At 39.9% G+C, this 27573-nt stretch overlaps 1 protein-coding gene across 2 annotated transcripts in view; it reads right to left on the reverse strand.

Annotated features, from left to right (window-relative positions):
* Positions 1 to 7007: 7007 nt before the first annotated feature.
* The window catches only part of braf (B-Raf proto-oncogene, serine/threonine kinase), a 40916-nt gene continuing 20350 nt past the window's right edge, over positions 7008 to 27573 (reverse strand). The window contains exons 6-20 of one of the 2 annotated variants that reach the window (XM_068717110.1): positions 26793 to 26941; positions 25357 to 25476; positions 25023 to 25182; positions 23946 to 23985; positions 22225 to 22344; positions 20353 to 20489; positions 20153 to 20270; positions 19479 to 19563; positions 19168 to 19344; positions 19045 to 19091; positions 18738 to 18856; positions 18490 to 18621; positions 15417 to 15551; positions 13249 to 13402; positions 7008 to 12253 (exon numbers count right to left, since the gene is read on the reverse strand). In XM_068717110.1, the coding sequence (XP_068573211.1) occupies positions 12231 to 12253; positions 13249 to 13402; positions 15417 to 15551; positions 18490 to 18621; positions 18738 to 18856; positions 19045 to 19091; positions 19168 to 19344; positions 19479 to 19563; positions 20153 to 20270; positions 20353 to 20489; positions 22225 to 22344; positions 23946 to 23985; positions 25023 to 25182; positions 25357 to 25476; positions 26793 to 26941 (1716 nt within the window). In that variant the 3' untranslated portion in view covers positions 7008 to 12230. The remainder of the gene's footprint in view (positions 12254 to 13248; positions 13403 to 15416; positions 15552 to 18489; positions 18622 to 18737; positions 18857 to 19044; positions 19092 to 19167; positions 19345 to 19478; positions 19564 to 20152; positions 20271 to 20352; positions 20490 to 22224; positions 22345 to 23945; positions 23986 to 25022; positions 25183 to 25356; positions 25477 to 26792; positions 26942 to 27573) is intronic. The other variant, XM_068717111.1, reaches the window with a different exon arrangement.

The following is a 27573-nucleotide window of genomic DNA, read 5'->3' on the forward strand; positions in this document are numbered from 1 at the left end:
CAAAATAAATAGTGGTGAAGCCAGTCTGTTTTAATTGAATTATACACACTATGAATCAGCATTGGAAGAGCTGGGATGTCTGCTCTTTACTCTACATTTGACTTTTGTTCAGTACTGCTGAATTTGAGGGTCTGCATGTTTTGTTGTTGGAAAACACTTGGGATAACGTTTTTTGGAAATACTTACGTTACTGCGCTAGGAAATAAAAGTGTGTACTGGGTGATTTGACACACACTGTACCTTCTGGAATAGTCTGTAACCCACTTATATGTTGCTCTTGCTATGCAACCTATAACCTTACAGTCCAAAAATAAACATTTTCAAATGTATCATATCATCAATTAGTTTTTAATGGGAGCGATAATTAGATACACAATATATATTATGTACCAACTTTAAAGAAAACGATTTTTGGGCTTTTATTTTGAATGATACGTACCCAAACTTCCGGGACTAATCCACTGAGTTCTTCTCTGGTAGTAACACATCAAGGAAAGCCTGCGACTGCCCCCTGCCAGCTCCAGCTATATCCTACATTTCTGTTTCGAGACAAATGAAACTTACCGGAACCAATAAGGGATCTTAAATAATTGTTTACAACATATTAAGCTAATAAGGCCTTACTAAAAATTCTTAAACTACATTACAATCTAATATCCTAAAATGTCCTATCCAACATAAACTAAGCAAAATGTGCATGGGGTTTAAGCAGAGGCCACTGGTGGGGAGGCAGACTACACTGTGCTCAGAGGTGCTACCGGTAACTCACCTCAGGTGCAACACAGCAGTCCTCACAACAGAAATGGTGCAGTCGACACTTATTCATGCATAAGGTGTTGGGACCTCACCACGGGGGCTTAGCCTCCCAACAATGACACTTTACTTCCCCTAAAGAAAAAGTGAACTATACCAAAAATAATCAAGACAAATAAACACACAAACCTATGAAGGTATATTTGTGTCTTTATTACGCAAACAAAAAAAGTTTTGAGAGCAAATTTCTCGCACTGCAATCAAAAATCAAGTTTGTATATAAAAATATATGAACTGAGAATAAAATATTTGTTAGTTTTGCTTATGAAAGTAGAATTTTTGGCTGCAAATCAAAAACCTTTGCTCTCAAAACAAAAAACTGATTTAACAGTTTCATGTCATTTTCATGAATACTTGATGCTTTCACACCTTTACTTGCTTAAGGTACATTATCAGGCTTTTTGTCACAGTTTTGGGTTTTGTATAATTGTTTCTTCTGTTTTATTTAGACTTTCCCTGCCTCTTGTGTCCTGTGTTCACTTCACTTCCTGCCCTTGTCTGTTTCCCGCCTCTGTGATTGTCTGCCCTTGATTGAACCCTGCTGTGTCTAATCACCTGCACCTCCCCAGTGTATTTAAACCCTGTGTGTCCTCTGTCTTAGGCCATTTCCACACTACAAAACTTTGTTTTCAAATGGAAACGATCTCCGTCCACACAGCGTTTCAACATCGTTTTCTAAATGATCTCCGTCCAGACTAAACCGCCTGAAAACAAATATCATGTGACTATTCACGTACACTGTGCATGCGCCGATGTAAAAAAGGAAGTAGATTGGTTGCTTAATTAAAAAAAATACGACAGAGTAATAAAGTAGTCTTTATTAATGAAAGGTTGTGTTTGATACCTAAGATCTTCCTCTATAAACTCAAACAGACACATTTCGTGGAATGTTTTAGAAGTTTTATTTTTCAGACTTAACGTTAGTTACAGTGCTGCGGGTCTATCTCTCTCTCTCTCACACATAAAATTTGCTTTAAAATCAACACTTACACATAATAGTTTATTAGATTATGGGTCCATAAATGTGGTCAACACACGTCTCTCACTCGTTCCCTCGGTTTTGTTGTTGTCTGTTCTCACTCTGCTGGTGGCTGCAGTCTCTGTCTACTGGAGAGAGATTACTGCTTTTGTTCCTTTAAATTTTATCTGCTAACCGTGACTTCAGACGGCCGCTCCGTAGGTCTGATAACGCCGCTGGACATGTCGCTCACTAATCGCTCCAACAACAGCTGCTTCCTCTGTAATAATGTAGACTTTAACTGGACAACAGCTGCTAGTAAAGACAACAAGGTCAGCAACACCTGTAATCAGGTGTCCATGTTAAGTTAACCTGGGGCCTGTTGTTCGAAACCTAGATAAGGGATTAAGCCGGGATATGTTGGTTATCCTGGCTGAATTTAGCCTGCAGTCTGTTGTTCGAAAGCTGGATAACTTTATCCTGGTCAAGTTACCATGGTGATTCATTGTCTGCAGCTAGCCTGCTCCAGACCAGGCTAAATGCCAAGCTTAGTTGATTCTGTTGTCTTATCTTTGGAGTCAGCGGCTGCGCTGATCAGAAATGAATGTGTTTTATACAGTCATTCCATGTTCTGATGAAGGCTACGCATTGGCCTCGTTTTTAAACAAACAACACGTAGGCTAAATTATTATTTTAAAAAAATAAATAAAACAAAACATGATCAAATTAAAAAAAATAAATAAAGTTAGCCTATTACGATAGTTCTTTTTCATAATTGGGGCCTATTCGTGTGTTCGTCATTGTAAATAAACACCCTTCATATTGTTTGCCAGCTCAAATCTGATTTTATTGCAGTCATTACAGTAATTAGAAATGGCTGCACTTGCAAAGGTGCTTGCAATTAATTACACTACTCATTTAATCAGTCCGTCTCCAAACTTCAAGACAGCAGCGGTGCATCATTTTATGAGAGGTGTGTCACCTTACGTCAGCATTCAGAGCCGCTGTTCATTGGAGGAAAGTGTCCACACCTGTCGTCTCATCAGTGAATCTGTGATCAATCTCTGTGGTCTACTGAAGAAAGCCGTGGCCGCGCACTTACTCAAATTAGTTAGACCTGGCTTGACAAAGCCGCCCCTCCTCAGCCTGGCTCGGCGTTCGAACAACCAATTAAGCCAGGATGAACTTATGAGACTTTGTCCAACTTGGCTTTCCCACTTATCCTGGATGTCTTTATTCTACTTTCGAACAACAGGCCCTTGGTAGTCGATCGATAATCAATGTTGTTGTTTATGATTTCCGGGACACGTCACGTGATATGGGTGTGACGAATCAGGGAAGGACACGTCATGACTGCTAATAACCAATCAAGTAGCGAACGCGGGTGTGGGCGTCATCGTTTCCAAACTTATCCGTTGTCGACTGTCCACACGAATACGCAACCCGGAGTAAGTGGCTAAAATACTTCCACAACACTGCGCCACTCTCTGCTCATCCATCCCCGCTTCTCTTGTGCTTGGTGCATAAGCACAAACAACAGTCAGAGCCTTGCTCCCCGCAACCCGTAGGCGCATGGTTACTGTCTCTGAGTCTCCTGTTTTATTTCTGAATCTTACCTCCACGTCCCCTGGGTTGCCACATTTGGTGGAGAAAGTGGGCACGGTGATCCGTCGCTAAATATTCAGAATAAAATAGGTTCTCTATTTGGCTCTGAGTTATGCTCTGCTTCATGCTCTTAGATGCTTGTTTGGAAAAGGAGATGTACTTATGACTTCTGGTGACTAGTAGTTCTTTTGATTACCAATGTTGAATGCACTTATTGTAAGTTGCTTTGGATAAAAGCGTCTGCTAAATGACTGTAATGTAATGTAATGTACTCAGAGAGAGAGGCACGCAGTGCTATGGAGAACGCACTAGCACAGCTCATACAAACCCAAACCCAGCAGGCCCAGAGCCTTAGAGCATTACAGGACGCAGCATCTGATCAAACCAGAAAGTCCAACGGAACCCAGTAAAGTGCTCACCAAACAGATTGGTGAAGATGACATTGAGGCCTACCTAGAAGTTTTTGAGAGAATTGCAGAGAGGGAGCGGTGGCCTAAAGCCAGGCAGGTATACTAGCCCCTTTTTTAACAGGCAAAGCGCAAAAATCCTGTTGGGACCTCTCCCCCACAGAAGTGAATAATTATGAGGCATTAAAAGCAGCCATTTTAGCTCATTATGGTCACAACCCAAGGGCCCAACAGTTCCACTCCTGGACTTATGACGCTACTGCCCCAGTGCGACCGCAGGTTGCAACCCTTATGTGTTAGAGCACTACCAGGGGATGCCAAACGACACGCCTCCCAAAGCAGCCCAGAGACAGTGGATGACCTAGTGGCACTATTGGAATACCACCAGGTCACAGTGGAGCTGATGCAGAGCAGTCGGCAAGAGCCCTCACGACCCAGCCGCTCTGACCCCAAGGGAGACAAGCCAAGGCTGAGGAAGGGTGACCTGGAGACACTACCCCACTCCCAGATCCCCCAGGTGGGTCAGCCCAGGCCACCCCTCCAGCGTCGACCCTTTGTAAATCAGGACCGCCAGAAGTGCTTCACCTGTGGCCAAGAGGGCCATTTAGCTTGGAATTGTCCGGTGAATGATGCACTGATGCCTACGGCAGGCTCATCAGATTCACAACAGAAGGCCGGCAGCTACCTTACTACTTGCTGGGCCCATGAGGGCACAAGAGCCCCAAAGCTTCCCGTCTGGGTTGAGCGCGTGCCTTTTGCTTTGTCATTGTTTGTCACCACTGCAATATTTGTAAACACTTTTATTATATGTCCTTTCTTTCCATATAATATGTAATGTATTTCATGTAGGTGTAGAACATATTTAGTGTTGCTGATCCGACATTAAACCGCAGTGAAAAATCACACAGGGGAGGCAAACAGTACCTCTGCCTCAAAAAAGAGGGCGTGCGAGAGCCCACGGGTCGGGTTTATGCTTGTTCTGTCGTTGCTCTTCTTCTACACTTTTCTTCTTCTTATATTTTGCTTTGACCACAAAAATGTAAGATTCAATATCCAAGCTTAAAAATGTCTCAAAAAACAAGGAAATATGACCAAATCAACAGCAATTCAACGTCGGACAGGTAAAGTAACCTTTTATGTGTTTATTGTTCTCTTTATACATCGTGGTTGTTACACAGATTATCGTGGAATCTCACAATTTTCGCGGGTGGCGCCCTGCGAGCGCTCCGCTTCTGAAACGCTCCCGGTGGAATCAAATATGTACCTTACCTATGTGTGTGTAAATAATGCTGATATGAAAAACAACCAGTAGTCAATGTGCAGGCTGCCAATTGAATGGTGATTTAAGCTTCTCTATTGGGTTCATATATTTGTAAATCTGACTTATGTAGTGTCAGTGCCTCACCAGCCATGAACCTCACTGATTACATTACATTTAGCAGACGCTTTTATCCAAAGCAATTTTTGTCTTGCTCAAGGACACATTGACATGAGACTAGCAGAGTAGGAGCCGGGGATTGACCCGCCGACCCTTTGATTGAAAGGCGGCCCTGCTCTCCACTTAGCCACGGTCACCTCAGCCGGTGCCTTCGTGAACGATGTGCAGCCCGCGATTACTTCCTTTTCTGGCACACACACTTCACGTAGCTTCCCTACAGCAACCATAAACTACCCTTAAGGGACTGATTGCCTATGAAAAACACAATTTAAAGCATCCTTATCTGTCTTTAAAATTAAAGAAATTGATGCTTGTCTAAGAGAGAGGGGAAACCTGTGATTTGAGGCCATCATAAAACATATGCACGAAGGGGGCCATGAGCTCGTGAGTGAAGGTGTGTAGCCCATCTGAGCCCAGAGATTTGCCCATCCGCAATAAATGGCTATTTTCAATTACTCTGCGGAAAGAGGAGCATCTAATCATTACATTACATTACATTACAGTCATTTAGCAGACGCTTTTATCCAAAGCGACTTACAATAAGTGCATCAACATTGGTAATCAAAAGAACTACTAGTCACCAGAAGTCATAAGTACATTTCCTTTTCCAAACAAGCATCTAAGAGCATGAAGCAGAGCATAACTCAGAGCCAAAGTACAGTGCAGAAACAAGAAAAACAGCTAGTGCTATAAGTAATACAAATACAATAAGTGCAACAAGAGTGCAGAGCCTGAGACGCCCATCCCCTCGAGGGATGAGAGGAGGATTTGATGGTTCACAGTGTCAAACGGCGCAGACAAGTCCAGGAGAATCAGGACAGAGGAGAGAGAGTTAGCTCTAGCGGCGTGAAGCGACTCTGTCACCGCAAGGAGGGCCGTGTGGCAATATTGAAAGTTGGAAAAGGGAGGTTGTCGAAAAAAGCATTAAGGGATAAATCACTAGGTTCAGACCAGTAAAGGAAGGAATAAAGCAGCAAAACATTCATTATTTAATCTTTGAAAACTAGTTAATGCTTATTACTCTTAGTTAAGTAATACAAACATGTGAATTAAGTAGCTGTTAAGAAATGTCTATTAACCTTTATTAAGAACTAAATGTTAATAAAGGTGCTAACTATTATAAGTAAATTCTTAAATATGTAAATTACCATGTTGTCATGAAGTTCACAGCTAAACCATTTCATTAAGAGAAAACTGTATATTTCATATTTAAGGATAATGATCACTTGTCCATACTCCAACTTGTGACTTATTTTCAGTAGATAAGGTTGAGATCAGTGGACACCCTCCATGGTAGAGGTTTGCTTGTACCTTTAACTTATATTGTAACCTATAAATTACTGTGCATGCTATACAAGCATTACTTTACCATAAATAACCATTTAATAACGCTCTTTGTGAACCTTGTTGGAATGTTAAAAAAACATGTATCCCTTAAGTAAAGCTTCATAATGCATCAGAGTGCTGAATAAGCATTACTTAAACTATCATTAAATATCTACATGTTCTGTAATTAAAATACAGGAATGAACTCTGTTACACTCAATATAATGTCATTGATGTTAATAGTACTATTGACACTGTTCAGTTGAATTGAGAAAAGGAAAAGGTCCCATGTTAACAGACTCAGATGAGATTCTAATGTGGCTGTATTGTAAAAACACATCTCCTTACAGCACACATGGACACATTACAGTGTTACATGCTGCCACCATGTGGATAGAATACTTCAAAGTCAGTGGAACACAACAATACCCCACCCATACAAATGACACATAAACCAAGCTACAGTTTTCATGCACTTCTTTAATATATCAGTTTTTCATATTCACAACAAATACATTAAGCTCTTTCTCCTTATGATACAGCCTTAAATATTTTTACACTCAACTGTTTTTTTTCACAGAAGTCTGCCTATCAAAATGTCTTTTAATCTTCCATCTCTTTATTTTGAACATTTTATAATTAGTTACATTTGTAGTCTCCATGCCTCCTAGCAAACTGACAGTGTCTCCTTTGTACAACTATTTACAGGTGAAAAAAACACAATCAAAAAAGGTCTTTATGAAGTTTTTCATTATAGTTCTCAATTGAAAGAAATTGATGGGTTTTAGCAGGAGGGAGGAGAACGTTTAAGAAGAGAAAAGGAAAATAGAGAACGGAAAAGTTTGGGATGAAGAGGAGACAGAGGATGTGTGTGTGGCGAGCAAAGTCTCAGTGTTTACTTGGAAAGATTCTATTAAGGTTCAGCAGATATAGGTCGAAGGAAAAATAAATACAACGGTTCATTCTTGCCCTGGGAAATAGTAGTTACCAAGATCAAAAGCTCTAGAACAAGCAAATAAGTCAACCTCGAGTTGAGCTTACATCATTAACCACTCTTTTCAAGGTTGAGAATGAACATGTCTTTGTCAACATTTAAGCCAATATAGAAATGTACAGGAAGTCCTTGGAATGCTCGCTCACTGTCAGACTAAAGCTGCTCTAAGATCAGTCTGGCTTTATCTAAAAAGACAGAAATTTAAGTAGGATTCTAGCCTTGAATCAGAATTTTTAAAAATCTAGTCAAAAGTCTGAGTCTGTAGATTTCAATGATTAAACTTAGAATTACATTTTTACCTTCCTTTTCTTCCCCACACAACCTCATCCTTTTCTGTAAATACCAGTATTATTGGGCTATTAATTTTTACTGATGACAGAACACAGTTTATCTTCAAAGATTTCATGACCAAGAAGTTACCGATATTTCTATCTCAGTCTCCTTCACAACCTGAACCAGCTCATATCTTTGAAGGTCCACAACACGTCAGCTCAGTTTTCGTCAGAGAGGACCTCCGAAATATCAGAGGTGTTCCATGACTGAGGGATATGTTATATTTAATAAAAGGCCTGCAATGTCTCCATACATCAGTCTAACCTTAACCTGCATACTAGTGGAAGTCAAGTATGGGTTAGAAGCCCTTAGAATCTATGGGTGAAACCAGGCACTTTCTGCTAATGCCTGGTATTTAGTACAAGGTGTTTCTGTGAGAGTGCACTCCAAAACCCAATGAACACCAGTTTGTGCCTAACAAGTGTCTTCACAGCAATGGACACACAAGAAGGCATGTGCTGATTAGACCAGCCTGAATCAACTACATGTGTGGGAAGAAAACAAAGCTCCATGTGAACCAGCAACATCACTGGCACTGTCAGAGACGGGCAAACATTACTGCTGAAACACCAAATGCAAAGCAAATTTTTGCCTTGCGAGACGCACCGGACAGTTCAGAATCAGAGCATCTTTGATACCAATGCTTCTGATCCGCCATCGGCCATGGCTGGGTTCATAACATCATCTGGATGCGTTTCACCTAGCTGTATTCACTGAATGTAGCAAGTCACGTCGGCTGAATTAATGTGGTTTACTACAGGAGTATGAACGCAAAAAATACAGATTTTGCTGTGATTTAATTGCAATAAACTATTCAAAATAATGCCAAAATCACAATGCAGATTTGTGAAGTCTGAAGTCAGAATTTATGTCTTGTCAGGTCTGTCCGCAAGACAACAGGCAAACAACGTTTAAAATGCCTATTTTCTGAATGGAGTTTGGATCAACCAGGGCTATGCTATGCTAACATTGTAGCTTCTCCATCAACACTCAAAATAATGTCATGTAAATGACTTCACTGCCGTAATTAAATACATGTATACACATAGATTCACCTCCAGTCTCTGTACAATTATGAAATATGTTTCCCTTCATTTAAGTGGTTACAACTGTTGTGTTGGCGAACAACTATTGATTCACATAGCAACTTTAGCATCCATTAGAAGTTGCTATTCTGGTCAACAGAAGAGCATTAAAAGACCAGTGTGCAAGCTTTTGGAGGACCAGGTCCTCTTCACACCATAGTTCTCCGCCGAGCATAAAACCGAAGGGACTACCAGTCGCATTCTGACTTACGTTGCTCTTAAATTAGTGTTATTACGGTAAGGACGGCCTGAGCAAGGTGAATGGCGTTAACGCCGTTTTGCACTCTGAAACCACTTTGAGCTTTGAGAGCAAAAAGTGACAGTCCTTCTGTGTTCCCAGATCTCAGCCATAAACTTGGCAAGTACAGTGACAGGAATGTTGAACAAAACTACAAATAATAGACCAAAGTTGTAATAAACCTGGAATAATCCTTTAGAACCGGCTCCACCGTTGCCGTTATGCAGCACTCGGCATGCTGCAAGGCGAGGTGAAGTGCACCTGTATCTTCAGTGACATCAAAGACCACCCAATAGCAGTTGGACATTATCCTGCTTTCACCAGTAAATATCAGGTTCAAGTTCGAATATGAATCACAGTTAAGGATATGCTTCCATTTGCTGTCTTAAACTGGGCAATATGACGTCAACAGAAATATCATCTTTGTGCATTCAGTCCAGAGATACTATGTATAGATCTTATGTTTTGGCGCTAGGCTAACAAACGATCACTCTTAATGTCTTGAGGCGTTACAGGTGATCTCGCCTGCAACATTTTAGTCATTGAATGGTTCATGAAATTTTGTTATGGGCAGAATGTTACAAATACAATGGATGGTGGAATTCAATCTTTCTAACCATTTTTAAGATATGGAAGAAAACGGCAGGTGGATGAAAAGTAAAAAAAGTCCCTTTTTTTAGATTAAATCATGTTTTTCACTATCTAGCATATTTAATCCCACCTGGTTAATGCTGCTAATGTTTCCTACGAGTTTGTATTTTCCACATGCTTCTTGTAAAACATTTTATGACGGGAAAATGTCCAAATTACTGGAGGTGGTGATCCAGGGCTATGTTGAGTAGAAGACTCTCCTGGGTCAGGGCTAACACTGCCATCCTGCTTCCACGCTTTGTGCTAAGCTACGCTAAACTCCCCACAGCCCTATCTCTGTCCTGTAAGCACAAAGATGAGAGGCAACAACATGTGTGATAACATGTCTGTGGGTGTGGGGTTAGTTAATGATGGAAATACATAAATCCGTAATGATGAGAAGAACCAGTCAGTCAGTGTTTGGCTAGATGCTTCAGCTGTGTGCTCCAACTCCACAATATCCACTTATCAGACCAGCTGTCTCTTCACTGCAGGTAAGGTGACATACTTGGCTTTTTCAAAGACAGTCCTGAAACAACAACAACAACTGAGCCTTCCCGGTAAAATGTTCACAGTTCAGCCCCTGCAGATGGCTCATGCATTGGAAATTAAATTTTGGGTCATCAGCTCTGTATGTCACAATTTATTCTTCAATAAAAAAAAGAAAAGGCAAGTCGCTCATTTGCTTCTATCCATCTCTACAAAGTGCAAGTACACGAGTCACAAAGAGTAAAACAAGCGTCAAAAGAAAGACTGATAGCTTCAAAGTAAAGCAGTACTGAAAATAAATCCCCCCAAAAAATAAACAAAACCAAAAAAAAAAAAAAAAAATCACATAAATAAGTAAATATCTGCAGGCCTGCCTGTACAGAAAAAGGCAAACACTGACTATAACAAAATAAAAATAACCTGTAATAACACCTGCAACCCTCAACACACACTGGAATGAAAAAAAGTACAGGTGCATGTGTGTAGAGAATGTAAATGGTGCGATTGAAATAACATTTTCAAACTTTTCGGGACTAACGGATCTCTCCAGAGGATCACTGGTCCTTTCAGCAGGTAACACTGCAGCCCATCACTCAGCAGCTGCAAGTGAGGTCCCCATTATTAAGGTGAGTGCAATATTAAAGCCACATGAGGGGCAAAAAAAGGAAAAGAAACACGACATGCAATTGGTATTACAAAAAAGAAAAAAATCTGAGGTTGGGTTTTGTGGAAAAAAACGTGAAGCAAAAGAAAAGCTTTGTTGTAAAGATGCTGTGTCACAACTTACTGTACACACTCCGTAGCGCAGTGTAAAGGCTGGCCACTAGCTTGGCTTTGACCAGGCTCTTTAAACTAAATAAGAAACCCCTCTTGTGTAGCTTCCATCACCAAACAAATCTGCATTTCCCCCCCTGTAAACAGCTCCTGTGGTCACAGAACACGTCACGCTTATGCTGCTTTATCACATCGACGTGAACACCTTTGAAAAGGTAGAGCGTCCCTTTCCAACACTGCTAAAGCTGGCTAATTAACAAGCATCTCATTTGTTGGCTTAGACCAGGCTTTTTTTATGAGAAATACCTCTCATGGATCTTTTATCACCAAACAAATGAGTATTTTTCCTTCCAAAGAACAGCTCCTATTTTTGGTGGAAAAGCGTAGGCCCCATACTTTTCTACCAGATTCCTGTTTTCATTTGAAGGTTTTGAAGTTTGAAAAGGTAGAACAAAATATGCCCGTAGATAAACAGCTATTACCGTTTCCTCATGGGTGTTGAATTTGTTGGAGGCAAACATGTATTTTTGCAGAATTTCAGTATTGAGCCCTGTGGGGGCTCAATATGTGACCTGTGCTGTGTGACCAGAAAGCCTGGCTTACACCTGGCCTATCTCAACCAGCGGACAGCAGGCCTCTTCCCCTTCCACGGGCCCCGTTTCTGCAGTCCCTCAAAGAGCAGTTCAGCACCTGGCTGATAAACCAGTCTCACCTGCACAGGAAATGATGGGACGAGGGGTGCCCTAAATCTGGACTTCTCCTGCCGTCTCTCCTTACTTTTGCCTTCATCTTTTCCCTCCAGCAGGCAAGTCCATCTGTGGAGTTTGACATCTCCTCCTCAAAAACTTTTTGGTATGGATAGCTTTGTAACTTTTTTTTTTTTTTCCCTTTCTGTTTGTGATTCAAGTTTTTGATAGATTTTTTTCCTAATTGAGTTGTGTTCGTTGCTGTTTGCCTGCTGGACAGCTTTTTGTTGGAAGAACTCCAGTGAGGCTGCCTTCTTCAGGTTGACAGAGGAAGAATAAAGCACATTCTTTGAGACAATTTTTTTCAGTTTTTCAGTAATGAATGAATCCACCGCATGGACACAAGACTTTTGAGAAGTGACGAAGAGAGATGGACTTGTGGGATCTGCAGCACTTACTTAAACGCCGAAAACTCCCCTAAAAAGTAATAAAGACACAGAAGATTAGTGTGCAGCCACAGGAATATCAATTCAGATTTTTATGTGTGTATCTTTTCATTATTCTGTTACAATCATTAAAAAGCAAAAACAGCATGTGTATAGATTCAGTACACCTTCAGCAGCTAGCATAGCATAGATGTGCTAACGCTAGTTAATGTGCTAAAGTGCTCTGCTAATGTTAGCTCCACAGGTTTTCACATGTAATGTAACAATTTAGGTAACGAGTATCTTTAATACACCACGTTTAACCAGGACCAGCTCCAAATCCACTGAACCAGCCCGAACACGATTGATTCTGGTTTTTGATTTGGAAGCTACTATAAACCTTGAAAGGGGTTGTGTTAGGAATAAAAAAGGGCCAGGAGGTCCATTATGTTTATGGTTTTGGTTGTGTGATTTTATTTGTTCTATTTATATAGGATATTTGATTTTTTTTTTTACATTCCAAAGTCTGAATATTTTTAAGAATTAATAGTTCTTTGAAATATTATATCAGTGGAATAAAAAAAAATAATCTTAAAATGACAATTGTATCGTTTATTGCAATTATTTCTGGGACAATATATCGTCCAAAAAAGTAGTTATCCTTACAAGCTTTTGAATGTGTAATATCTACAGGAATGATCGAGTTGCTTTTACTGTAACAACAACTGAAAGAACAGCAAAATAGAAGCAACTGAAATTAATGAATACATTTAAAACAATATTTCTATTACATAAAAGAATGTATCATTTAATTTATCAGTACTAATCAAGTGTACAACAAAGTCTATATAATCAATATGTCATTCTAATCCATGTTATTATCAATGTTTCTTTGAAGGCGTTTGTGTGCATTTACTTTTATTCTTTGATTTTAAGTGTAAAAACATAATTGTGAATTATGGCCACGGCCGACTTCCTTCTTCAGTGGAGTAGTTTACAATACTAGTAAATACTACTGTTGAGATTGATGTTTGTGTATGAACTCACCATAGCCGCCGGCTTGGATTGGGGTTTTGGGTGAGGCGCAGGCATACAAGCTGAAGTCCTCCGTCTGAAAGCCGGCTCGGTTTAGCGAAGGCTCTGAGGCGCTGCGGTGGATTTTGGGTAATGAACGTGCCAGCAGCTCAATGGACGCCAAGATCTGACACAATAAAAAACACAGCCGCAGGATCATCAGTCAGAATAAATACCAACCAACCAACCAACCAACCAACCAACCAACCAACTAAACATAACCATCAACAATGGTGTGTGCTGTGTAATTAATGAGTCATTGCTTCAGTTTGGCTGCTTTTTTTTATCATGTAAACCTCTGAAGCCATCTGGTGGCAAAGCCAATCAATTCCCCATTGAATTAAATCGGTGGGGTAATGGGATCAAGTAGAAATAAATAATCTAAAGAATGCAGACTAAAAAGAAATCAAACTTTTTTCGGCACTTACAAGTAAAGGTCCTAGCATTCTCCCATATTTTACCCTTCTCACTACCTCTGCCCTGCAGTTTAAATATTTTACCATAAATCTCCCGTATTTTAAACCTTTCTGAAAAATTATTTGAAAAAAAAAAAAAAGGTTGATGGTAGGAATAACCACCAAGCCTATTTGATGCGTTTGCTACATCTGCCTTCTGTAAAACAGGTGGCAGTATGTCGGACATTAGCTGTAACATCTAGTGACCAGAAGTCATTCAATCAAATGGCAGCTACCAATAAAATGAGAGGAAGAAGAACAGTATAGAAGAACATGAAGAAGTATAAAAAGAGGAGAAGTATAATAAGAAGTATTGACCTTATTCTTTGCCTGAAGTAGAAGTAGCTTTCGCATTGTGTGATTTTGTGTTCTTAGGGTTAGGGTTTAGACAGAAATGTGATTACTTTGCTTAGCATCGCCAGCTTTATCATCCTTTACTTGCCAATACGTATTTTTAAAAAGCTGTTATTATTTAATTTAAGGAGGGGAAAGTAACCTTTTAGATTCCCAATATTGCGGATCTTCACTGGTTACCTGTGAGTTTTAGAATTGAATTCAACTGCTCGCTTTTATAGCCTTCAATGGCCTGGCTCCTTCCTATATCTGCAGTCTGCTGTCTTCCTATGAGCATCACCACTGTCTGAGATAATCCATCAGGGCCTTACTAACAGTTCCAAAACCGCGTCTAGTCCCTAAAAGTGACCGGGCCCTTGCTGTCCAGGCCCCTCAGCTGTGGAACTCCCTTTGTAACTTTGTTTTGAAAGGTGCTATATAAATAAAGTTATTACTCATTCTGTACTTGTGTAAACATAGTGCTGATGAATGAGAGACTGAAAACAGAGCAGATTGAAGTATCACTTCTAAATGTTCATGTTTGTTGAACAGGTGTATTGATAGACCTAAAGTATTGGCTTTTTACTTGCGATGGTCTTCTTACACTTTCAGTAATGAGCTTAGATATTGTACCTCACTGTTTCCAGTCTCGGCTTTGCTCCGTATCAGTGTGTGTATGTGTGTTTGTTGGACACATCCACCTCTCCCGCACACCCTATGTGGCCTTTAAGGTACTTAAACTTCCCTGTTCATCATTATGTGGAAAACATACAAGATCATTTTGTGGGATATCTACGAATTACAGCGCATTGTTTTTTGTAAGTATAGCTACGAGTGCTGGATGAGACCAGCCTGCAGTGTTAGGAAAATATCCCTTGTTTTTAAATTGACAGGTATGATCAGGCTACGATCAAAGAAACTTAACACGTTCTGTTTATGTTTCACATTAGAAAAACTCTCCAAGAAAAGGGAGAGATTATGCTATTTGAACTCCTGGGAGGCTTTTAATATGAAACATCTGTGGAGAGGAAGTGTTGCAATTCAAAGACAGAAGCTTCACACTTAATGAAAGAACGGCAAAGCAGGAGTGAATGAAATACATTTTTGAATGTAAAATGTGAGAACAGAAGATTTGGAAGTGTGATATGACTATTTTTGTATTGATGGAATATGTGCTATGTAAAGGGATTGCTGATATATGACATTTTTAGTACAGGGGATAGTTAAGAATGAAGCACTGTATCTAACGCAAGCCTGTTTTAAAATAAATATCTGATTCTAAAACTATATTAATTCAGCTGTGATGCCCGCATCCCAATGAACTATAGAAGCATTAGCATTTATTTGTCTCACCTGAGGGAAAAGAGGTCGTTCCTCTCTCTTCTTCTTCAGGCAGTCGGCCATAAGTCTCTTCATGGCTTTTGGACAGTTGCTGCGCACCTTGCTGAGGTCAGGAGACAGGTAACCTCGACCTACCATAAATATGATCTATGGGAATAACGATACAAGTCATTATAACATCTGTTTGCTGGGATAAACATTTTGTAGAGCTGTGGCTTCCAATAAAGCTCAAATGTGCCACTTGAATACTTTTACATTGTAGAATGTTTTGATTTTATTATTGGAAAAATAATTGAACAACAACTAATTAGATTCATCTTAATTCAATTGAGTGCATTTAAATGAGGCATGAATAAACTCCAAATAAAGATCATACACTTTGCAAAATATATAATTTGGCAACACTTTATATTAAGGTCCTTGTAATAAGTGTTAGTTATTAAGACTGATAAAGGATTTATTATCTCATACATGCATTGTTCTCGCTTTAGAGTGCATGGATAACTGATAATAAATGCATAATAAAGTATGTATTAATCTTTAAAAAGTATCCAAAAGCTTAGTAAATGTTTAACAATGACACAATTGGTAAGTTAGGATTATAATACTTTAAAGTTACTCAGCAGTCTATAAACTGTTAACAAGTTTCTTATATGTGGTTATAAATGTATGTGTATAATGTATAATCTAACAAACATGTTTATGATGCTATCATATATACGTATATAGTCGTATAAAGTCTAATAATCTTAATAAGATCTTATAAATACTATATATATATATATATATATATATATATATATATATATATATATATATATATATATAATAAGGGCTTTATTACCAATTAACTTTTACTTATTACAAGGACCTTATAATAAAGAGTTACTAACCATTTTGTTTCCTTAAAATTAATAACAATTCCATTTAAAAGTGGAATTGGAAAAGTCTTCAAAATCATAACGTAGGTTTTTCAGTTAGGACTTTGATTTGGCTGTTGCTTGATACACGCCTTGTATTTAAGAACTAGTCTCAAATCTAACTGAGTAATACAGCTGCTATGACTTAGTTGCGTCACATACCCAAGTTGTGGCTACTCACTATCAGAAACACCGGTGAAATACATGCTGGTGCAGGAAAAAAACACCAGACTTGGGCGTGGGGTCTCAGACAGCAATAGATGTATTATGATGTTTAGATACGTCAGAAAAAAAAAAATGTAGTTCTACATTTACTTGACAGAAAAATGTTGCCGGTTATGTTGCAGACTCAGATTTGACTCACAACATATCTAAAAATTTAAATATGATGCATTATAATTCATTTAACTATGAACAAGGTGGCGTTTGCCTGGGGCCCCGAAATCACTAAATCCGCCACTGAAATGGACTAACATTTATATTGAGGTAAAATTTTTAAGAATGCATGGTAATGGTAGGTATCACCGTATATTTGTTTTTTGTCATTTTCAATGCTTCTGAAGGGGTAGAGCTCCAGTATGGCAACTGCATGGCAAAATTTTAACCATCCGGAATTAATGTAACCGTCAAAAATTCAACATGTTATCTTTTTACTTTGTTATTGTCATCTATGGTGGTTATTTGCAGAAAACAGGCAACTCAAATAAATTGGAAATAAATGTTGTTATTTAAATATTTACTCTTGCTATTATTAGTTTTAATGATATATTATAAGCTACTTAGAGCTAGTGTTATGGAGTAAACGGTATATTCCCTCTCTAATATCTATTTTACATTGCTGTGAAATATCGCCTTTAAAGTTTATTGGCAAAAACTACATTTTAAAAAATTACATTTGAACAGATAACAGCATTATCATTTACCTTTGCCGAATACTCATTTTTACTGAGTAGAACTTAAATGTACCATTTAAGTGAACGCAACCTCCGTTAACTGTTTAGTTCTGTGCTGTCGGCAGACGAGCTGGCCACTTTGATTAGTCTGAGCAGCATAATGGGAATTAATTACAATATAATAACAGTCTGATTAAATTAGTTGTTCCAAATGTTTCTACAGTTGTTCCTCTACGGATTAATTGGACTTTCAGTTGTGACAAATTTTTAACTTCATGTCTTCTTCACTCACAAACGTTACTGTGTAAATATGACAAAATATTACAAATTTGAAACTCATCGGCTGATCAGCTGAAACCCTGCCCCTTTAAATCAGCAGCCAATCGACCTTTGAGTTTTAGCGATCAGCGCAGTATAGTCAAATTTCATACCGGTGTACTTTCTATACCCTCAATACCGTCCACTCCTTGGGGCTATTCTCAGCCGGTCCACCTCACAGGGGGAGCTGAAGTTGTGGCTAAGCCCCTTCACAATCAGCAGGTGGCAAGTAAGACAGGGGAACTTGGCTTTAGTCTTGAGAAGTTGAAGCATTTATTCACCAGCAGCCTCAATTGTACACACGGTTTATGTTGTTTAATAATCGAAAAATCACCACCCACATTACCCTGCCTTCGTTCAATGTCAGCTGGGATCAGCTCCAGCCCTACCCCCCCGCGACCCTGAATAGGATATTAAATAGTTACAGAAAATGGATGGATGGATGGATGGATTGACCACCCACATTACATCAAACACTATTTTGTTTTGTCCAGATCATCAGTGTTGAAATGGAAAATAATAACATGGTGTTAATCAGTGAGCTTTACAGGTGTTGGTAGAAATGTTTTAACTTTGGACAGAGCAAAGCTAGCTGTTTCCCACTGCTTCCAGTCTTTATGCTGAGCTAGGCTAACCATGACCTGACTCCAGCTCTGCACTGAACACAAAGACATGCCACTGATATCAATCTGAACATCTTACTCTCAGGAAAAATTTGAAAAAGCTCAAAATCTTAAAATTTTCTTTTAATGATTGTAACTTCAGTTTGTCTGTGATGAGATTGCATGATGGCAACACATATGCAAATGGCTGGTATATTTTCTGATACCGTATGCGAAGGGGTGCTTGTCTAACCAGGGATCCACTGAAATTTATTGTGACTACTATGTAGATACTATACAAATGTGTTTTGTTGTTTTTAAAACATCTGTGGGGTTTATGGAGTCCTCTCACCTGGTCTCTGTTGTTGATGTTGGAGTAGGGCAGTGCTCCTGACATGAGCTCGTACAGCACGATGCCGAATGCGTAGACGTCTGACTGGAAGCTGTAGGGATTCTTGTCCTGCAGCCGTATCACCTCTGGGGCCTGAGAGAGCACAGGTTACACCGACTAGCTCACGCCAATTTATGAGTAGTGTAATAATAAAAAGGACCAACAGAAGTCACTTAGTTAAGGGTCACTGGTTGGGGATGAACACTCACCATCCACAGTATAGAGCCAGACAGCTGTTCAAACTGGTGGGAGCCACTCCAGCGGGACTTGACTGTAGCTAGACCAAAGTCACCAATCTTCACTGTCAGATCCTCGTGGAGGAAAATGTCTGGAGAAGATGAGGTCAAGGCAACACTCTCTTCTTCTAATTCTGAGCTATTGAAGTAGGACTTCTGCATTCTAAGGATGGAGGTTATATTTTCATCCCTCCATCATCAGCTGATTTGAGTTTAATTTGGACAAAAAGGCCTCAGCCTTAAGACAAACTGATTGAGTGAAATGTTTTAAAAAGGATACTGTTGCTCTTCAGATCTCTATGGATGATTGATTTGGCATGCAGGTAACTGAGAAGGAAAAGAGAAAAGTTATTAGACCAATTACACACATGGCAAATGCTTTTCCATTTGTGGGAGGACTTACTCCATGCCCTGAGCAGTCTGCCGGGCGATGTCAATCAGCTTGATCATCTCAAACTTGGTCTCGATGATGTGCAGGTGGTGGTACAGACTGGAGCCTTCACACCACTGGGTCACGATGGCCAGCTGAGGTTTGGTGGTGTAGCCCATGAACAGCAGGATGTTCACGTGACGCGTTTTCCTGGTGCAAAAAAACAGGTTGATGAGAAGACAGAACTGCAGCACTTTCTTTGTTAAAGGGAGACTTGAGTAATAAGATGTTCATTTGTAGGGAAGTTAAAAGGTGCAGGAATCTACCCCTAATTGAAGAGTTACCTGAGGACTCCCACTTCATTCTTGAAGGCCTGAAGCTGTTGTGGTGTGGGAGCAGTGACGTTCAACATCTTCACTGCCACATCACCTGGGAGGAGATGGACAAGAAAAAAATATTTGAAAATGTCACTGCAAAATTCCAGAGCCCTCCGCGGTGAGCTCTAACCTAACCCTAACCTACTGAGCTAAAATACGTTCAGGTGTACAGCTACTTTATAATTTCATTACTTGTTTCAGACATTTTACAAAGTAGGAGCAGTGGGCTGCTGTGAAGGGCCCTGGGAGCAACTTGGGTTTTCAGTGTCTTAAGGACAAAACATTAGCATGTTTGTTTGAAACGGCAAGGATAAATTGGTGAAATTGAGATGAGCCTACTTTGTTCAGAAAATATAGTTTCTTTTTGTTTTTTAAAGAAAGGCTCAGTACTTTCTTTAAACAGTTGGTCACTGTAGTTTTTAGCAATAGCTAGTCAAATAGAAGGAAATAGTGCATTTGCCTGGGACTACTTTCAGTGGCAGACTGATCCACATTTGCTGTAGTGAGTGTTTGTGGCAGCAGGACGGTCTGTGTGGGATTGAGTCAAATGAAACTACAGTGCGTGTGTTTATGGTAATAAAAGGTACATGTGCAGTGCAACAGTGTGGCTCCTTGATGTGTTTGTATAGCATTGGTCTTACCATGCCACTTCCCCTTGAAGACAGTTCCAAATGATCCAGAGCCTATCCTCTGACCCAGAGTGATCTGACCCTCTGGGATTTCCCAGTCGTCACTGGAGTCCCTTCTCCCCAAGGTTTTCTGTTCCACAGGGCACTTAGTCAACACAAGCACGCAGACGATGAACTCCAGAAAAACGGCAACATCTGTAACAATGTCTCACCATCTTATTGCGGTCCTCAGACGAGGACGATGACTTGCGCTCCCTCTGTTGGCATGGGGACTTCTGTGGAACCTTGACACTGGTAAGAGAGCCAGGTAAAGAGGCGGGAGGCGTGGCTGAGAGCCCTGTGGTGGAACCTGGAGGGGGATCAGGGATGAAGAGAAAGGAAACAATACAAGAAGAGAGGTAAGGTGGATAGGTAAAAAAAAAAAACAGTTGAGAAAAAGCAGAAAAGTAAAGAAAGGGCGGGGATAGGGATTGAGGCTTCTGGATCAGTTGTGTGTGTGTGTGTGTGTGTGTGTGTGTGTGTGTGTGTGTGTGTGTGTGTGTGTGTGTGTGGTCACATGCAGAGGTGAGGGGGTGCTTGGTTGAATGGCAGTTAATGGTTTAAACATCTAGAACTCAAAGTTCATAACTGTTATTAACTACTTTTGTCAGGATCACAAAGGATTATATGATGTTGATTAAAAAGGAGCCTGATTTGAGACTTTAACTGTTGTCTCTTCAATGGAATTCTTCAACAGTGGTTTTTAAACTATTTACAATGAGACCAAAATGGAATAAAAAAGGTCCAGCACAGACAAAGGTCCAGGACAAGTTTAGCCTTGGTTAGCACAAAGACTGGAAGCAGTGGGAAACTGCTAGCCAAGCTCCACCAAAAGAAATTTGAAAAAAATATCATAAAACAACATTTTGTGTAAGTTAAAGAACAATAGAAATGATAGGAAATAATTAAAATACATGCTCTGTTTGGGCTCATGCTACATTTAACCATTAAAAAGGTGGACATTTAAATCTGCGGTCATTGATTTTGTTGGCTACAATGACAAGCGTTTGGACAAACAAAAGTAACTCTCAGCCGTCACCTGGCTACCTGTGCTTTTAAGTTTTTTTTTTTTTTGTAAGTCTTAAATGAAGTAACTGGACTATACTACGAGAGTAGGTTTATTCCAGTTTTCTATCAACAACAGTCTACATAGAACATTTGTGAAATTTTGTGTTAATTTTGTTACAGGAGAATAAATAAGTTCGTTGACAACCTTTTTCTCCATGACTAAGACGAGACGGCAAATAACTCCATGCAGTGTAGCCGTTATAAATGTCATGATTCTTTTTGATAACAGAGTATCAAGCAAGAGTGGTACTAATATGCCATCTTAATAAATATGTACAAAAATGTATCTGATTTATTGCAATCTGCATCATTTTATTTCTGTAGAAATAAGATAAATTTGTAACTTTGTTTGGTACAAACATATGTTTAAAAGTATGTCGGCCACAAATACTGGTCTGAAGTTTCATTTATAAATGGATATACAGAGAATATAGAGTCGCAATTTAAATCCTTATTGCATTTTTGGTCAGAAACAGCCCGAGCTGACAGAACACACTCATGTCATTAGTCTTAACTGGAACCATTTATTTAGCATAAAGATCAACTTTAAGTTTTTTGGTGAACTTACCCTTTAAATACCTGAAATCATGTTGATTATTTTTTCTTTAAAATCTTGCAGCCAACTAAAAAAAATGCAGTTATGTGTGTTTGCATTTTAAGTGTGAACAACAGATTTGAACAATTATTGACTTCAATCAACATTACTTGCTCAAAGGAGCATTTCTGCAATCAAATCACCAACCATAGAAAGAGCAGTGTCTGATCCGAATAGACGGTGAGATCTATGTGTAACCTGTGAGCTGTCAGGTGTGTGGCAAAGAGAGCATGTACGGACATAAAGGGGGAAGAGAGAGAGAGAGAGAGAAAGAGAGAGGGACACACAGTGGATGTGACACAGGGCTGAGGTTGGTGTGTGGGGAGTGGGGGTGTGGGGTGGAGAGGGTGAAGGACACAGGAACACACAGAGGCCTAACTACCTCGGAAAACAGGCTCAGGCTCAAAATCAAACACTATGTCATTGGGGTAGGAGTATAGGAGGGGGCTTGAGGTCCGTGTTCGGTGCTTCCTCAAGCAGCGGGCGGGGTGGGTCGGGGGGGCTGCAGGGCAAAGAGAAACAGACAGACCATCACTGCTACTCACCCTGCCCCTCTCACCACGAACTAACTACAGTCCATGGCTACAACTGAGCTTCTGGATGTCCTCCTACCACACTACATGTCTTTTGTCAGGGTAGGCTTCACACTGCTAAATTAAAAATATATGTGATACATTTCATTGCCACGTTTTGGGAAATACTCTTACTTGCTCTCTTTTTCTGAAGTGAGATGAGAAGATTGATATCAGTCTCATGTCTGTGTGTTCAGTAGACTTCAGAGCCAGAGTCAGGCCGTGGTTAGCCTAGCTTATCATAAAGACTTAAAGCAGCTACCGGGCTACAAAGCTACATACACAATACACAGACTCACTGATTGACGCCTTGTGTCTTGTTTGTTTAATCTGTACACAAACAGAAATTAAAAAAAACAAACATTTTTTGTGTCGCACCACCAACCAACCAGCTCAGCAAGTAAAGCCTTTACAATCTTTGAAAAGCTGGCAATTCTGGAGAACAGACTAATGTAATGTCTAATGTATGGAATTACTACAGTATGGAAGCCCTCCCCTCCAATTGTGCTTTTGCATTAGCATGACGTAGTAGTTTGGACCTGCTGGGAGGATTGTTAGTGTTGAGACTAAGATGCAGATTTCTTCTTCAGTCACCACTATGCATCAGGTTCTTGCTAGTTTTCTATGAGCGGTCTTAATAATGCTGGGTTTGCAGCCCCAAAAGAAAGCATATACATGTATTTTCCAGAACGTTGAACAACTCCTAGCTTGAAACTGAACAATCTTACAAATGTTGCACTGGATTAATAAACAATGGGTGAACCTCAATTCAGGAATTTGAAGGCAACACTTCAGTGGTGTTGTCAAACGTACTGTAAATATGCCATAGAAGGGTAAGAGTCCTTATTAATTAAGGAAGTTTTTAAGCTGTTGGTTGGATATCTTCAAAAGTTGCTACCAGACTTCTCATAGAAAGTAAGAGCATGTTCATCGCGTATCCAAAACCTTTGAATGATCCCTTAACACTGATCTGTTTATTCATGAACTACTGCATCTACTTGAATAAACAAAACGTACAACCTTAGCAGAGTCTGTATGTTTCTCGAACTTTTAAGTACCAGCTGATGTTTCTGAACTACAGTTAGCTCTCTTATCAAAAGCATGTAACCTAATCAATCATCTTTGAATCATAAAAACTAAAACAAGCCCCGAACTAACTGACAAACTTAAGCTGTTTTTAACATCACTAAACTTGTGAAAAATGCATTAGCGTTGTGTGTTCCCTTCTTACTCCTCTAAGGAGGAGCTCAGCCTGGCAGAACATCTCAAAGTGAGACTGAAAAGAGAAAACGAGGACTGCAGAAGTAGAAGTTCTGTTCTCCCAGAAACCCTGACCCATAGATCTGAAAAAACATGTGTCCTCAGCAACTGCTCTCAGTGAATGGTAGGGTGCAGGACTCAACCGAACCGACTCAACTTCTTGGGTCTGATCTTCACACACACACACACACAAAGACCAAGAGCACGCAGACGCGGGATGGTGGGAAAAAAGCCACAGAAAGAGCAACAAGTCTCGTATTTTGATCCTTACCTCCATCTGACCGTGGTAAGCCCTGATCTCGAATCAGGTCCTGAAAAGAAGGGACAGGAGAAATTAACAATATACTGTAAATACTTTTCACACACACACACACACACACACACACACACACACACACACACATGTACTGTACTGCACTGTTTACCGTAGCAGCATTCTTAGGAACTGTTGTTGGAGGTTTAAACATGTTTTCAGAACCAATGCCAGTACTGAAGGTTTGTTGACACTGAATGTCAAGTCAATTTTAGGGTTAAGAGTGACATTCGCTATAGGTGGCGAAAATGAAGGTGGCCAGGATGTATCCACATGAGTTGTACACATTTTAATAAATCCACTTCATGAACATCCATCTAGATTCTGGTAAACTGCATCTAAACTGTAGCACAAACTAGGACTGCCACTTTTTCAAACAAATAAATGTTCAAATGAATAAGAAGGCACACAATTTGTTCTAGTTCATTCGAACACATGTATCCTAATTCTAAATTATGCTGTAGAACTGAAGTATATATTCAGTGACAAGACAGAGAGTTGCTTTGTAAAAAGGAAGCAAACAGCCTTACCTTTACAAAACAGTGTACTGACCTGAGTGGAACTAGGCAGAGGCCATCAATAATATAGTGCTTACATCATCATTTTCCAAAAAGCTCCGTTTTTCATTTTCCACACTAAATCACTTTTTCATGTTTTTTGCTCTCCATTATTTACCAAGACAAACCACAGTCGAGGCAGGCCCGCCACAGTTTCATAATGAAACAAAAATATTTGTACCCTTCTCAGTGGGTGGGGTCCACACAGTTTGCCTGGGGGATATTTAGAGTTATCTTTTCATTTGAAATGCGTACATCATGAAAATTAACTTGTTAAAAGTGCATAAAAAGGTCACCGTTTGTCAAAAAACTGTTGATAGCCGCTATTAAAATCTGACTCTGGTTAAGGTGTGTCAATCAGTAGTATCAGCTTCCGTTTAGTTGGACCAAAACCTGCAGTCATGATGGCCATTCATAGTAAATGGTTGAGAAGCACACATCTATCAGAATCAGTCCAACAAAGTGGTAGCAGACTCACATCGATGTTGACAGGCTCAATTGTATTGATATGGACGTTTGGGGCTGAGGACGAGCGGTCACGCTGGCCAAACTGGTTGCGGTGGTCCTCCTCATTGGGCCGGAAACTGGGCGGGATGGGTATGGACTTGGACGGGGACACAGTGGTGTGGCATATAGAACTGGAAAGATGAATTTTGTAAGTGAAAAGTAGACCGACTTTTTGGGATTTGCAGAGATATTCACATTTCTGTTATTTTTGAGTAAAAAAACAATGTTGTTGAACATTCAGTACACTGGAGAAGCACATTAAGAGGAGAATTACTCCTCCACTGAGGAGAAGGTGGAGTACTCACCCGGTGGAGTCTGATGGGGGGAGTGATGGACAGGCCTCAGACACAGGGGTGGTTCCCTCTGAGGAGACCTCCTCCTGGGTAAACGGGTGATGCTCGAAGAATTTGGACACTAGCAACAAGCTGCAGAACAAACATCATCAACATTACTTTTCTATTATTTAATTATCCTCCACATAACTTGTTTCGAGGCTGGAGCCTAACATAGAATTTAATCAGTAGATACTAGATGACACACAGCTGTACAGCAGAGAGCTTGGTTAAGAAAGGGACTAACAAGTTTCATGTTATGTTCTCACATCACACAGTTGTTCCAGAGAAAATCCAGGCCAGAATCAACATTGAGTTTGCAAAAGCAAAAAGACCAGCAGACTCAACACTCAAAAGCAAGAAAACAGTTGAAAACACACCAACAACTATGTTTAGCAACCTTAAAAGAGTACTCAATATATTTAGCATCACACACCTACAACATTGTTAAAATCACAACAGACAGTTTAAAAATTGATGAAGCAGAAATATCGTCTACACATTCCTTCTTCTTCTCAAAACCTGGTACCTATATTATCCACTAAGCAACTCAACTGTTCAGTCAGATACTAACTCCACACCTCCACATTTCTTTCCCCCAACTTTTTATCACAAGGAAGTAGTACTCAACACATGGAAACACACTGATGTGAGTTCGATCAGTAAATATATATATAGAGAGTTCAATGTCTGGCAAGTCTGACATGGAACAGATAGGTGTATTGTTGACTGATGAAAAACTCCACAAAATGAACTAAAAGTGAGTAGGCAGCGAGTGAGAACTATAGTGTTTTTCTTGTGAAAGCCTGGCACTGATTGGGCAGAATGTGGGGTCATCCTGCATGGAGCACAGACAGTGAAAGAGAATCCAGCTTGAACCACAGGGGAAAAAATAAAGCACCTTAATAAAGCTAGTGACTGTTAAGCAGCATGTGTGTATATTTACGGGGCGTGTCATGGGTTTTACATTAACGCCATTTGACTTGGATATAATTAGGGGGTATCTGGTCAATTCCGGTACTGAGCTGGCAAGTATGGGTTTGCAAAACTGGACCTGTCAGGGTTTCTGCCATCCAGTAAATTTTGACGAAGCTAACATGGTTTTGCATATTGTATGAGTTATAGTTTACACAGCAGCACATTTTGTCCTCCTCTTGTGGCTAAAGCAGTATGAAGGCCTATTTTGTGAGATATGTACAGTAACTACATCATGTGTGCCTACAATAGTTATAGCTACTGGATCAGTTGGTACTGAGTAATCAGTAATACTAATGGCCCCTTTCAAGCACTGCTATAATAACACAAATCCAGGATATCAAGAGATTCTTGTACCATGACAAGACTACATTGTACAGTTGGTTCAATCTCAATCTTGCTGCATCATGGTCCTTTCCTTGTGGGTGACTTACTCTAGTTGGTCGTAGTTGACACACATGAGGGGAACCTCAGTGCTGCAACGCTGGTGGAACTTGTAGCCACAGGTCTGACAGCGGAAACCCTGGAAGAGCAGCTTTCTGCAGAAGTCACAGAAGGCCAGTGTGAAGAAGGTCTTCCTAACCTATAAATCAAACACAAACACAGAATCAGGACCAAGTAGGGTGTAGCAGGTTAGACCCATTTAAGTGAAGACCCCTCTTCAGTCAGAGTCACATATGACAAATAATAGTTATATAATAGAAAGAAAATAGCTCATTCAAACCATACAAAACAATAAAGCAAATACCCAGTAGTAATGAAATATATGTCACCAAGAACCAGCACTGCAAAACAAATAGACCCCAACCCAGTTCAGCTTTTAAGAAGCCTATTCGATCAAGGGAGAATTGGTGTGTTTCTGCACTGTACTTTGGCTCTGAGTTATGCTCTGCTTCATGCTCTTAGATGCTTGTTTGGAAAAGGAAATGTACTTATGACTTCTGGTGACTAGTAGTTCTTTTGATTACCAATGTTGAATGCACTTATTGTAAGTCGCTTTGGATAAAAGCGTCTGCTAAATGACTGTAATGTAATGTGTATGTTTCAGTTGAGTTTGTGTCCCACAGTCTTAAATTCCAGTCCACAGGTAAAGATTCCGTTTGTTTGTTTTTTCACAACTCAAAACAGTTCAGTCCCCTCTAGTACAACTCAAGAAGAAAGACAACTCAAAACACTGCTCCGGGTGTTACTGCAGATCCCCACAAATGAACAAAT

The sequence above is a fragment of the Cebidichthys violaceus genome, unplaced genomic scaffold (genome assembly GCF_023349555.1).
Source record: "Cebidichthys violaceus isolate CVI_PGR_0920_01 unplaced genomic scaffold, fCebVio1.0.p SCAF_21, whole genome shotgun sequence".
In the NCBI taxonomy this organism is placed as follows: Eukaryota; Metazoa; Chordata; class Actinopteri; order Perciformes; family Stichaeidae; genus Cebidichthys; species Cebidichthys violaceus.